Source organism: Tupaia chinensis, unplaced genomic scaffold (genome assembly GCF_000334495.1).
Source record: "Tupaia chinensis unplaced genomic scaffold, TupChi_1.0 Scaffold000305_1, whole genome shotgun sequence".
NCBI lineage: Eukaryota > Metazoa > Chordata > Mammalia > Scandentia > Tupaiidae > Tupaia > Tupaia belangeri.
Window position 1 is genome coordinate 3,325,972 of NW_006159795.1, and position 14,698 is coordinate 3,340,669.

At 40.1% G+C, this 14,698-nt stretch overlaps 1 protein-coding gene across 1 annotated transcript in view; it reads right to left on the bottom strand.

The window, feature by feature from the left end:
* Positions 1-14,698, bottom strand: part of PLCB1 (phospholipase C beta 1) — a 336,512-nt gene that overhangs the window by 296,426 nt on the left and 25,388 nt on the right. Inside the window, exons 3-5 of the mRNA XM_006150922.3 lie at positions 6,243-6,322; positions 3,470-3,523; positions 1,763-1,838 (exon numbers count right to left, since the gene is read on the bottom strand). Coding sequence (XP_006150984.1) covers positions 1,763-1,838; positions 3,470-3,523; positions 6,243-6,322 — 210 coding nt within the window. The remainder of the gene's footprint in view (positions 1-1,762; positions 1,839-3,469; positions 3,524-6,242; positions 6,323-14,698) is intronic.

A 14,698-nucleotide genomic window follows, 5' to 3' on the forward strand; every position in this document is an offset into this window, starting at 1 on the left:
CAGTGGCTTAGAACTCACGCCGGGCATGTGTGCGTGCGTGCCCGAGATCCCGAGAGGAGAATGAAGGAGAAGGGATTGCGGCGTGACCTTCCCCCCTGGGGTGTGATTTCTTGCCTTCTGTCTCTATGTCTCTCTCTGTCTGTCTGGCGAGCGCACGCGCCCTATAGCGAAAACCTCTCCAAAAAAAAAAAAAAATAAGAACTTGATGACGAATTTAATAATAGCACTCAATACTTTTTCATAACTCAATCATAAGTTTAAGAATGGCTTAGCAACTTCATGCAGTGCAACTTGAACATTGTGAACATGTTTCAAGAGGCTCAAAGGTTCTTCCTATACACTCAGTGTTATCTTCAGGTAAATGCTTACTTGTTGCTTAGATACGGGGATAAAAATAATTTGCAACAGAGAGGAGAGTTCTGCACATGGCATGAGAAAAACCTTTTATGCAATTGACTCCATTCTCTCAGAAAAAAATTTGTAATGAATCATTCTAGAGCCTGTTGTTCAGAAACGAATCAAAATAAAGTCAAACTTGTTTATTCTAGCTGGTCATAGTATATATGGAGAAACTCGTATGTGTCAGACATAAAGCAAAAAGTATGTTGCATGCTTGTCTTCACCTACTTCAATGCATTAAAAAGTGGGTATTCTGAAACTATTTTAGAAAGTTTATTTATTTCTTCCATGAGCAGGTGAGAGAGAACACCCCCCCCATAGGATCTTGACACAACAACCTACTCCCAGCCACCACCGGCCCCAGATCACGAGCATAGATGTACCCAGTCTTGTCAGGAAGGTCTCTGGATGCAATCCCTGAACCTCCCTATGTGGGTCAGCCTTGCACAGCGTCACGTTTTACCACTCACTGAGCCACCAGCGTGCCCCTCCAAACTGTGTCGAGGCTGCATCCTTCTCAGTTAAAAACTTTCTAAGAATGGCCCTGAAGAGTATGTGAATTTATTTATTTATAAACGTGCACCACCATACTAATTGCTTATGTTAATTTACAAATTTTAAAACCAAACATTTTGAAAGGGTAGAATGAAATTATTATTTCAGGTATCTTCCTAAACATGACAGCTTCACACTGTTATGAGCTAACCTCACAAAAGACATCAAGGGAACCAGCAGTGAGCATAATGGCTATGTCGCTGGACTCCCACGTAGTTGACCGCGGTTCGCATCCTGACCCGGTGGCTTAAAACTCCCGCCGGGCACATGTGCGTGCATGCTCAAGATCCCGAGAGGAGAATGGAGGAGAAGGGACTGCGGCGTGACCATCCCCCCTGGGGGATGATTTCTCTCTTTCTGTCTCTATGTCTCTCTCTGTCTGTCTGGCAAGCGCATGCACCCTATAGCGAAAAACCTCTCCAAAAAAAAAAAAAAGACATCAAGAATGCGTTTATTATTAAAGATAAGTTTGAATCCACATTTGAAATTGTCTTTCTGATAACATTGTTCTTTATTTGGTACTTTAAAAATATTGCCTGATTCAGTGAATACTGTTTTTTTGTTTTTTGTATTTTCTGTTATGTTTTTGTTTTCATCTGCAAAAGACAAGAGTCATCCCAGATAGAAATACTGGATTATGGAAATGAAAGAATATAATAACAATGGTTGTGCACATTACACATATCGACAAATAAGTTATGGGTTTCTTAAGTTTTGCGAATCATGTTTACAGAACATAGGTAATGTATATTTAGTATGAATTATGCAGAACTATGTAGCTGGTATTATTGAAAGTTAACGTGCTCACCCTTGAAGATGGAAGACTACAAGCCTCTAAAGCAGTTTCAACTCGTTTCCGGTCTGCTGAAAACAAGCGATATATGCTGTGGAGTGAAAACAACGACAAATGAGAGATGTTTAACAGGCATGTGAATCACAACTCATAGATGATGCCGAGTCAAAACATCCCACAGAATCCAACCTATTTACAATATTATCCATCTTCCAAGAAGTAAAATAGCCCCTTCCCTCCACACATCCGTATCTGTGTTACGGAAGATCTGTGTGTGCCATTTAAAATGAAAGTGTCTAAAAAAAAAATCAACACTTTGAGACAATGGTGATGAACCAATGAAGACATGCTGCATTAAATAAGCTCTCATATTAAGCACTAACATCAGCAATCTTACCAACTCTGTTCTCTTGCTGTTATTAGCCTTTGTCCCAAAGACATATATTACATAATTAATCATTAAAATTTAAAAAATTTGCTATAAGGTGTGTGCACTAGCCAGAAAGAGAGAAAGAAAGAGAGAGAGAGAGAGAGAGAGAGAGAGAGAAAGACAGAGAGAGGAGAGAGAGAGAGAAAGTGAGAGAGCACCCCTAGGGTGGACAACAATGTCCCTTCTCCATTCTCCTCTTTGGACTTTGTGCACAAATGCACATGCACCTGGCATGTTTCTCAGGCCACTGTGTTTGGAACTCAAGCAGTACAGCTGGCTATACGGGATCCAGCTACCTCAACCACCAGGCCAGCAGCTGCCCACTCCCAAGCCCTGTTTTTGTTTTTGTTTTTAATAGAAGTTCTTTCATAGGTTGGAAGGCAATGGTTGAACTTTTTTTTGGCAATTTGTCAGAAGGCACATGGTCTCACCAAAGAGAGATATAGTGAGAGGAGAAGGAAAAAAGCACCCTCTATTTGGGAATGGTCATGCCACAATCCCTTCTCTTCTATATCTCCTCCCTGTTGGGATTTGGGCATGCATGCACCCATAACCTGCATGTTTTTCAACTACTAGGGCTGGAATTTAAACTGTGATGTCAGTCAAGTAGGATCCAGCTCTCTGGTGGTTAAAGACTTTTGGCTGAATATGGTCTAGCGATGTACTTTCTTCAATCACTAATTTGGTTTTCTAGAACAAAACTTAAGTATTGGATAATAATAAAATGCAAATAATAACTTGAATTTCTGGATTCTACTGAAACATTAGAAAAACTAGGGTTGGAGCTTACCAGTTCCACAGGGTATGTGATGGGGATGAGGTGCCTCCTTTAATCAGGGTTTGCTCTTTAGATTTTCTTCCTGATCTGACCTATCTAGTCATTTGAGTTCCCTGCGTGGCTCCTTTAGACGTTTGAGTTGCAACCCATGCTTTAAGGCTAGAGCCAGTGTGGTAGAAGAAAGCACTGAGGTTGCCCAATTATCTCTCCTAGAATAGATCTGAATTTTAGATGGTCTTCTGGGTTTAACAACAAAATTCCTCACTCCACTTCCGCTCCCTCCATTCCCTTCCTGCACTGGCATTTCTTGAACATGATGCCACAGGAAAGGGGGACCTCAGGGAAATGTCTACGAGGAAACCAGCTGTTCTGACGTGAGACTCATGAGGCAGGGTGGGGCTACCACACATTTTCATGATCCCACTTAGGCTGGCAGAGATGCAAAGCAGAACTACGGCACGGACTCACATCTGACAAAAACAAACAAATAATGGGACCTATTCATGAAACTTACTTTTTGAGAGGAATGCGCCCCTCTGGAGTGACTTGCAGCTTAAGTTTAGTATAGCTGTTGGAAAAGCAGAAAAAAATAGTGTTTAATTTTTTTTTATTCTTTTATTTTTATTTCTTTTATTTAAAAAAAATTTGCTGGAGTGTGTCCTTGCTGGAGAGACAAAAAGAGAGAAAAGGAATGTAAGAAAGCATCCCCTCCCCATACCCCATGGGAGATGGTCAGCATGCAATCTCTTCTCCTTCATCTCTTCTTTCTCTGGGATTTGCATGAACACCTGCACTCACCCTTGGTGTGCTTTTCAAGCCATCAGGTCTAGAACTTGAACCATACACGTGGGATCCAACTGCCTTAACTGTCATGCCATCAGCTGGCCCAACAGTGTTTAATTTTTAAGGAAGCTTTTTATTAAAAAGCAAAATGCAAAAGAGCCCATACTTATGTGCAGTAGGCTGAATTTTTGCATACTTCCCAAGTCTCCACAAGTGGCACCCAGATCAAGAAAATAATATTATCACTTTGGTAGCATCCCTGAAGCCCCTCTTACCATTTTCCCCCCAGAGTCTATCCCCGCAAAAAAACAAAATAGATTATTTTAGCCTTTTTTTAACCTTACATAAATGGAATCACATTCTTTTACATCAGACCTCTTTCATTCAGTATGATGTTTTTGAGATCCCATCCTTATTTTGCCTTAAGTTGCGGATTATTTATTCTCAGTAATTTTTTTTTTTTTGAGAGGTTTTTGCTACAGGGCTTGTGCGCTTGCCAGAGAGACAGAGAGAGACAGAGAGACAGAAAGCGAGAAATCACCCCCCGGGGAGGGATGACCATGCTGCAATCCCTTCTCCATTCTCCTCTCAGGATCTTGGGCATGCACACACACGTGCCTGGAGTGAGTTTAAGCCACTGGGTCCAGGACTTGAACTGTGGTTGACTACATGTGAGTTCAGCGACATAACCATTACGCTAACTGCTGGTTCCCTATTCTCAGTATTTTATGGTGTTCTACTCTATGACTATGACAACTGTATTTATCTCTCCAACTACTTATGACCATATAGGCAGACAGATGGAGCAACAAAACTCTTAGACGTTCCCAATGGGAGTGAAGCTAGGAATACTGCTGTCTGCACACGTTGTAAACTGGTGATCCTGTTTCTGTGTATGCAACAAAAAAGTTCACAACATAGTTACCCAAAGGTATGTTCTAGGATGGCCATAGCTGGTATTTATACGGACAGAGCTATCTGGAGTAGTCATTTGCAGCAGACTATGCTTAACCGACAAATTGTAATATGCTATGTTTCAGGTCAGATATCGTATTTATCTTTATGCTTCCTTCTACTGGCATTGTCTGGAAAAACGGATGTTCCAAAAGTTTTTGTCAGATGAAAGATGGTAAGATCAACAACAGAGTTAAAAGGAAGAGGAACAAAGGAAAAGAGGAGGTGGAGGCCTGTAGAAAGGGTGGTTCCTTTGTTCAAAGTTTATTTTAGCTTTGTTTAGAAAGTTTTTTACGTTTATTTATTTTAGTGTATTTCTTTCTTCCAAGAGACAGAGAGAGAGAGGCTCTCTAACTTTACAAAAAATCTATCTATTTAAAAGCTATTTTATTTATTTCTTCAGAAAGAGAAAGAGAGAGAGAGAGAAAGAGATTGAAACTGATTGGCTCCCAGAGTAAGGTTCTGATACAGTGACTCTGCACCCAGCATGCTCAGGGATATTCTGGGATGCAAACTCAGAATTTATTCCCTGTGAATCTAGCTGAATTCCTAGTCCCCAAAAGGATCCTTTTATAAAATAAAAAAATTAAAGAGATGAGATGATCCTCTGAAAAGGGCATTTAAATGAAGAACTGTGAGGTGCTAACAGAAGGAATCCATCGAAGAGAAAAACAAGATGTGGCTGAAGTATTAGGTCTGGAATGATGAGTATGTCTTACATAAGAAGAGAGAAAAGAGAAAGCTGCTCCCTAACCAGGGACCACCTATTCATGTTTCCGCTTGAGGTTTTGCTTCAGAGACTTCCCAGCATCTTGGACAGTCATGGCTTCCAAATTGAACACGACCGGTTTTCCTTACTGCTCATCTGGCATAAGTCATTATATCTTATTTTCCTGGCCACAGTTGTTTTTGTTTTTTTTTTTTTCAATTTTAGAAAGGGTTTTGCAATTCCAGAGCGATTCAGTAATATCTTTGGCTTTTCTTTCCTTCTGTTTTTCATTCTGCTCTTTGTGCTATGTCCTTTTTCTTTCTCTTTTCTTATGAATTCTTGCTGTGATTCTCTACAAGAGCTGGCATCAGGACATCAGTCTATTGACTGAAGTAGGCGGGGAGGTTAGTGTAACATCTCTTGGAAATCTAGACCCTGGGGAAATGAGGAACGTATGTTGTTCATGCTTTTCTTCAGGTTAATAACTGATAGGACACAGGCAGATGTACAATCGGAGAAGTTTCTGAAAAGTAATAATTTTTGGTTCTGATCATGGCTGTCAGGATTTGGAAGGGTTCCCTTATTACATGTCAACGGCACTGACATTCAGTCAAGCCCATCCCAGGTGTCACATGGAAGCGCAGTTTGCAGGAGAGTGATCTTTCTTGAAAGTCTTCCAATTCCAAACTGTGGAAGTATCAATTCTCTAACAAATCTCAAAGGGAAATTTATGTTTATCAACAAGAGGAGCCAGTGCAATGTGAACAAAAGACTCACAGTGAAGGAAGTAAACTGACTCAGAAGAAGCAACACCCGCAGCAATAAAATTAGCGTGACTTACGCTTTTTCAAGAAACGCATCCCTGGACATGTTTTGGGCCAGCAGGTTTGTTGCCAGACTGAAAACTTCATTTGTCCATTCCTGCAAAATATAAATCACACTTATATTACTTTAAATACTGCACATTCACTAGACACAGCTCTTATCTCAGCTTCCAGGAAGACAAATTAGTTTAGTTTGTATGATAAAGAGTTTTCTCCCTCTTGCTTGGGTAACAATGACATAATTAAATTAAAATCCCCTAGTAACTACTCTTTTCCTAAGGAAATATGCTTTACATAAAAACTAAGTTTTTCTGTGTTTTCTTTTTGTTTTTAAATCCCTATTAATAAAGAAACAGTGGTGTTGCTTTTTTTTCCCTTCTTTTGATTTTTTTTTTTTTTTGCTATAAGCATGTGTGCTTGCTGGAGAGACAGAGAGCGAGAAATCACCCACCAAGGAGATGGTCACCCTGCAATTCCTTCTCCCCCGTTCTCCTCTCAGGATTTTTGTCACACACATATATGTGCGTGACATAAGTTTTAAGTCTCTGGGTCCGGGACTCGAACAGTGGTTGGCTATGTGGGAGTCCAGTGACATAGCTATTACACCATCTGCTGATCCCATGGTGGTGGTGCTTTTTAACAACAGGGCACTTTTTAATATTTCCTTGGAATTATAAATATAAAGGGTTACAGAAAAGTTTAAAATATGGTCAACTATTTAGATATATAGATAGAAACTAAAATTTTATTATTTATATATTGAGAAAGAGAGACAAAAAGATCATAAAGATTTTGAATGCTATAATCCTTTCCCTCAGCCTTCCAGTCCACCAGGATCACAGGTATACATGTGGCTAGTATGTTCAGGTCCACCCAAGATCTGAACTCCCAGCTTTCTCATAAGTCTCCAGTATCATGCAGTGACACCCTACTGCCCACACCTGCACAGTCAAATATATATTTTAATAGAACTGCAAAAATATAACATTCTTACATTATTACTCATGCCAAAGAAACTTATCAGGTTTCTTTAAGTGTTAACTACAATTCTAGAAGATCTGTAAATCATTTCCAATCACAATGGCACACAATAAAGTTTTCTCTCTTTCTCAGTTCTACCAATTTCTCACTCCTCTTCTTATCATAACCCCTACCTTGAACCACTCAGCAGTGATCTCACTTGTATTCTAAGAAATTGTAACAGAAAAAATCTACCAAAAAGTAGGGGGGGGGAGTTAAGATTCTGTTCTGGGTGATAATTTTGAACCTACAAACATTCTGGGCCCCAAACCCTACACAAGTCTCTAAGAGGAGATGACCTGAGAACTAAGTAATCACCTGATGCTAGAGTAAAGGGCTTGACTCTCTCCATAGTGAAATCATGTCTTTTTCTTCAAAAATTTTGCCACCTGGTGTTTTGTTATTTCTACCTTTTTTTGTCTTTTGCTTTTTGCTTCCTGACTTAAAGCACTGATATCATGTTATCAAGTAATACAGTAAGTGTCTTTTTCTTTTTTTTTTTTTTTTTTTCAGAATTAGTGGAACAGGGGACATGGAGGGTAATGGTAAAGGAGAGAGGGCATTCTTTTTTTTTTGGGGGGGGGGGTTGCTATAGGGTGTGTGTGCTCGCCAGACAGAGAGAGAGAGAGAGAGAGATAGAAAGTGAGAAATCACCCCCAGGGGGGATGGCCATGCTGCAATCCCTTCTCCTCCATTCTCCTCTTGGGGTCTTGGGTACGCATGCACACGCGCCTGGTGTGAGTTTTAAGCCACCGGGTCCGGGATGCGAATGGCGGTCGACTACAGGGGAGTCCAGCGACATAGCCATTGCACTAACTGCTGGTCCCAAGAGAGGGCATTCTAAGCAGAGAAAAATTCTAAGGAGAGAACCAGAAGTCAGCTAGCATGACAGTAGTTGGCAAGCATGACAGCAGTTAGAAGAAACAGGAAGTAGTCTAACAGGAATTAGAGAGAGGGAGTTGCAACAACAAAAAAACATAGAGCTGGTGTAGGAGTACATTGAATTAAGTGTCTGCCAATAAGAGGCTATGATAACTATTGAAGGACTTTTTTTAGAATGAGAAGTGAGAAGAGCCTGGACTAAACAGTGCATTAAGGAGCTTTTGCAGCAGCCAAGTCAAGGATGAGTTTGAGGCTGAGATTTCAAAGAGGAGGAACTCAATTAAGCAATTGGGGTGCTGCTGCTTAGTATGGTGAGACCACATGGGAGGCCTGCATCAGATTCCAGGCCCCCTGTAAAAGCTGGATGTGGTGCATGCTTATGGCCCTAGCTGCTCAGGAGGCTGAAGAAGGAGGATCATGAGCTTGAAGCTAGCGTGGGCAATATAGCAAGATCCTTTATAGAATACCACATGCACACACACGCACACACACACACACACACACACACACACACACCACATAACAAAACATTTACAAGCTGCAGTAGTCCAGGTGAGAAATGCTGAGTCCTGGAAATCTGAAGACTGTTGGCAGAGGACTTAGAAAAGACAACACAGAACAGCCACTAGAGGGAAATAAAATTATTGATGCCAAACTTGACATAAACACAGAGAAGCATCAGAAAAACTTTTTAACAACTTAAAAATCAATTTTATTCATATCGCATAGTTTTAAGCTAAGAGTAATAACTACCAACACCGATAAATATTATTTTTTCTAAACTAGTTCTCACTATGTCACTAGGCTGGGCTTGAACTCACAAGTCTCCTGTCTCATCATCTTCTGTAGATGAGATTAGAGATGCATACTATCAAATGTGCAATATATTTTAATATACTTAAAAAACTGCAATTGCTGTCAATTATTTTCTAGGCTAAGGGTCAAACATCAGACATTTTAGCTCTATGGCAACTTTATGCATAGGTGAAAGTATTTATAATTGAGGGCAATGTACAGTTTTGTTTGTTTACTGGAGGCCAATTCCATACCAGAAATAGGTATGTGAAGGTATTAGGAAGAGTTTGGGAGATTTAACTTGGTCTGACCTCTTGCTTGAAAAGCTAAGACCGCCAGTGCAATAGAAATATAACAAGAAACACATATGTAATTTAAAATTTTCTAGTAGGTGTACTTCAAAAAGTAAAAAGAAATAGCAGAAATTAATTTGTTGTTGTTTTGCTATAGAGTATGTACACTTGCCTGAGAGAGAAATAAAGAGAAAGAGGGAAAGTAATAAATCACCCCCCTCCCCCCACCAAGGGGGATGGCCACACCACAATCCCTTCTCCTCCGTTCGCTTCCCAGGATATTAGGCAAGCACATACATGTGCTCAGCGTGATTTTCAAGCCAGTAGGTCTGGGATTCAAACAGTGCAGTTGGCCATGGGGGATCCAGCTTCCTTAACCTCCATGCCACCCGATGGCCCCAGTAGAAATTAATTTTAGTAATATATTTTATTTAATCTAATATTTAAAAATATTATGAATCAAGTAATCAGTATAAAATTATTAAGGAGATCTTTTCCATTCTTTCGCCATGCTGTGTCACTGAAACGAGGTGTAGGTCTTACACTTTACAGACCATCTCAATTTGCACTAGGCATACTTAAAGAACTCCACAGACATACAAGGTTGTACACTAGTTAATGGAGGTTTTCCAGACCCTTCCTCTTCCATGGGTCCCTCATAAAACTGGTTACAGGACAGCATTATCACCACTTTTGCTACCCAGCCACAGTGAGTTCATTAAGAAAATAAAGCATAATTTTTTTTTCATCCCATTCTCAGAACATATTCCCAGGGGTGGTTTTCCTAGAATCCAAAGGCTTCCTGTAGCATTGTGTGATAAACATAAGCTCTAAGACAGGTTGAACCAAAGATTCAGGGACTAGAGCAGTACCAAAGGATCTTTAGAAACAACTGTGAAATAAAAACTATAGGAGGCCATTGTTTTGAATTAAGGTCCTGGCCTAGGCCTCAACAGATAAGACCAAATCAAAATGAAGTCACTCATGCTAAAATGTCACATCATCAAATAGAAATACTGAGGAAATGGATAGGTCCCCAAATAAACCAGTCTTTCCTGAAAACAGGACATTCCAATCTAGCTGAGTCAGTGCTATAAAGAAATAAAACTTACATGTATCTTGTGATCATATTGGGAATATGCACTTGAAATAGCTCAAGATGCTACCTAGACTACTTGGACTTTTTTGTTTTATGAACATCCTTCTTGCTCAAATACACTTCTCATTCCATAAGTAACATCTACTAGTTATAACCTTCAAAATGTTTTCATTACAAAACTGTGCCAGACTCTCTATCTCTATACTTACTCTAAGATTAAACAAATAATTGATCATACAATTTAGTCAATCACTGTCATACAAGACTCCTTGTTACTCCCTCTGCCATTCAGGACTTGGGCCTTTAAAATTATCCTGAAATCTGTAAGCCCTCAGCACACATTATTCAACGTGACTTGACTTTATGCTGCATACATAATTTGTCTCAATTCTGGCTTTTATAAGCTCCTTTTATTTACTTATTTTGCCTCAGCCTTCCTTTTCAGGTTGACACAACCCAAACTCTTGTTTGGGTGCTAGTCTCAGGCAGTAATGCCGTAAGCTTAAACAGCACCTATCTAACTGTGGGTACGTTCTTAAAAAAAACATTTACTATTGGAGCCAGCAGGTGGCATAGTGGTTAAGACACAGGACTCCCACATGACCCGTCACAGTTTGAGTCCCGGACCTTATGACTTGAAACTCCTGTCAGGCGCGTGTGCGTGTGTGCCCAAAATCCCAAGAGGAGAATGGAAGAGAAGAGGTTGCGGCATGGCCATCCCCCCCATGATGGTGGTAATGGTGATTTCTTGCTTTCTGTCTTTCTGTCTCTCCTGTCTCTCTGGTGAGCACATATACCCTATAGAAAAAACAAAATCTCTGAAAAACAAACAAAACATTTACTATTATCAGACACTCAGAGAATGTTTGTAGATCAGATGGATCCTCAATGGTCTTAACTGGCATTCTCCTCTATCAGCAGAGTTAAGCATTGTTTTTAGGGCTGTTATACTTTTTCTTTTCAGTAAATTTCGTGTTCATATACTTAACTCATTTTTTTAGGGTGTTTGTGTTCATTGTTTTTAAAAGGGGGAAAGGTTTTTGAATGTTTGAGGTCTGAGTTCAAACATGAACTAGACAGACTAGTATCAGTACCAGTCCTATTGGTAGAACTGTAGAAGCAAAATATGACACAGTGATGTGATACACACACACACACACACACATACACACACACACATCTATTTTTGTTTCTCTACCTATAAACTGTGAGTAAATGGTTTACTCTACTGAGTAAAAGGGATGACAAAGGATAATGATTTGAAAATAGGTATTTCCAAAGTACCTGATTTGGAAGCTTCTAATTATCGGACTTAATTTAAAAATATCTTTCTCTCTCTCTCTCTCTTTCTTTCTCTTTCTCCCTTTATTCCTTCCTTCTCTCCTTTCTCTCCCTATCTCTCTCCTTCTCTTCCTTCCTTCTCTTCCTATCTCTCTTTCTCTCTCTCTCCTTCCCTTCTCTCTCTCTCCCCCCTTCTTTCTTAAGGTAAACACCTCCAATAGTTACTCACAGCCTAGCCTTTCAGCCAGCCTGGATCTCAGGTTCATGCCCCACCTCCTCACATGTAGGCATGTGAATCTGACCTGGGAGCCCCGATCGTCTACCGGGCTGCTCATACAGTATTACGGAGTGTTGCATTACTGCTGTGCCATGACTATTAGGCTGGCACTTACTTTTTAAATAGATTTTATTTCATGAAGTGGCTTTAGGTTCTCAGCAAAATGGAGTGGGAGATACAGAGATTTTCCATGTACCCCGCTACACGTATGCATAGCCTCCCCATTCTCAACGTACCCCACCAACACGGGCACATTTATTACAATGAATGAGCCTGCACTGATACATCATTATCACCCAGAGTCCATGGTTTACACTAGGGTCTGCTGCTGGTGTTGCACATGTCATGGGTTTAGACAAATTTATTATATAATGGCATGTACCCACATTCATTATATCACACAGAGTGGTTTCATGACCCTAGAAAGTGTATTCTACCAATTTTTCTCTCTTTTTATTTAATTATTTTTAAAAAGTTTCCTGGAATGTATACAAATTTAAAACAAGAGGTGTTTTTTTTGTTTGTTTGTTTGTTTTTCACTGTAAGGTGCATGCGCTCGCCAGACAGACAGAGAGAGACAGAAAGACAGAAAGTGAGAAATCATGCCCCCAGGGTGGATGGCCACGCCGCAATCCCTTCTCCTCCATTCTCCTCTCGGGATCTTGGGCACGCACGCACACGTGCTCGGCATGAGTTTAAAGCCACTGGGTCCGGGATGCGAACCGTGGTCGACTACGTGGGAGTCCAGCAACATAGCCATTACGCTAACTGCAGGTCCCAAAACAAGATTTTTTTTTTTCTTTAGTTTGTTATAGGAAATGCGCACTCACCAGATAGGGAGAAAGAGGGGGAGAGAGAGAGACAGATAGAAAGTATGAAAGCACCCTCTAGGGAGGATGGCCATGCCACAATCCCTTCTCCTCCATTCTCCTTTCAGGGTTTGAGACATGCACACACACATGTCTAGCAAGCTTTTCAAGCTGCAATGTCCGGGGCAGAACTCATTCTCCTTTCAGGGTTTGAGACATGCACACACATATGTCTAGCAAGCTTTTCAAGCTGCAATGTCTGGGGCAGAAGTCAAATCACACAGCTGGCCAAATGAGATCCAGCTGCCTCAACCACCATGCCACTGGCTGGCCCTAAAAACAAGATGTATTAATATGTGTGAGATAGATAAAGGTCAGAACTATTTAACATGATTTATATTAATTTTCAATTTAGTGGCACACTTGTTTTGCATTTTACACCATTTCAATGGTGTCATTCTGATTACCTCTACTTATATGCAGGTAGCAGGATCTGAGTAAGGAAATCCTTTCTGAGTAAGGAAGCACACTGTGTAGCTTACTCCCAGTGGCTTCACCTGGCTGAGCATGTTTTTCTCACCTACTGGCATGCATCAGAATTCATCTTGCTGAGCATTTTTCTTAATAACATAGAGAAGAATCTTGTCATGGTGAAAGATGGCATATGAGCTGGAAAGCTTTTCATTGAAATCAGAAAGGACTGCCTGAGAAGTCACTGCATTTGTGATATTATATAGAATATTTAGCATTTTGGAAACCTTTCTGGTACAGTTTCTCTGTATTAAGTAGCAGTGAAGGTCTTGTATTTCATCGTCTACATGTTCTCATTTTTGTCTCATACTCAAAGTGAAAAGGTTTTCAACCATGCATAATGATCAAAACAAAACAAAATCAGAAGTATTTCAGAACTCACCAGTACCATTATGGGGATGCTAGCATGTCCTGTTACTCAAATGATGTAATATCAAGAAAAGGTGTACAATTAGCTTTAGACCATGTGAGTCAAACGTCTTTAGGCTACAGTTGACAAAAGTGCAACTCAAACAAACTTAGGAAATAGGAGGATTTCTCAAAGACATTGGGTTATTTCTTCTAACTGAGAGGAAAATTGGACAAACAACAACAGAAGAGGGTATTTATAACACAGACTCATCAGGAATATGGAGCCTGAAGGCAGGAGGACTTCCTTCGTTGCTTTTGCTTTCTGCTTTTCCTGATGCCATTATTCTTTTCCCTCCTCCCCGGTTCTACCTCGTGGTGACCAATTGTGCCAAGATTTGTTACCTGTGGCACCTCCCACCACCAGAGAGGGCTTGAATGATTGCCTCACTTTGGGTATGAAGAATTTTGGGAAAGATCTGACTGGTGTTTTGGGTTGTTGGGAAAGTCATGACACATTTTTGCATAGAAAAACATAGAAGAATACATCATGATTTTCCCATCATGATCCAATAGTATCTCTATAATAATCACTTCAGGTAAGAACCTAGCAGTGCCCATAAGAACCAAATTCCTGGAGTTAGAGGAGAAACAGTGAGTAGACGAGGAGAAGAGCCTAGATAAGACAACATGTGCCCATTACACAGGACCAGTGTGTGAAAATGGACAGAAGAGAAAGAAGTCTCACTCCATAACTTGTATGAGATCCATCATTCTACATCTTTTTAAAATAAAATAACCAAGCAATTCATACTTGTTGAGTTGACTGCATGAATGGATGTATAAATCAAAGAAACTTCCATGCTTTATAATGTTATGTCCTTGGAAATTAATTCTGTGTTTTCTCCATTGTTAGGAAATTCTATCACTACTCTTCCCTACAGGGTCTACGATGCTGGCTTTATGTATTTCCTATTGTAATGGGAACTATGCTGAGAACAGGTTATAAAAACTAGGAGAACTGGTATAACATGGAACTGAGAGAGCTCTCTAATTAGTGAAGTACAGAAACCTCAGTGTTAGAGTTTGGGCCTTTTTTTTTTTTTTCAGAGAGATTTTTGCTGTAGGGTGTATCAAT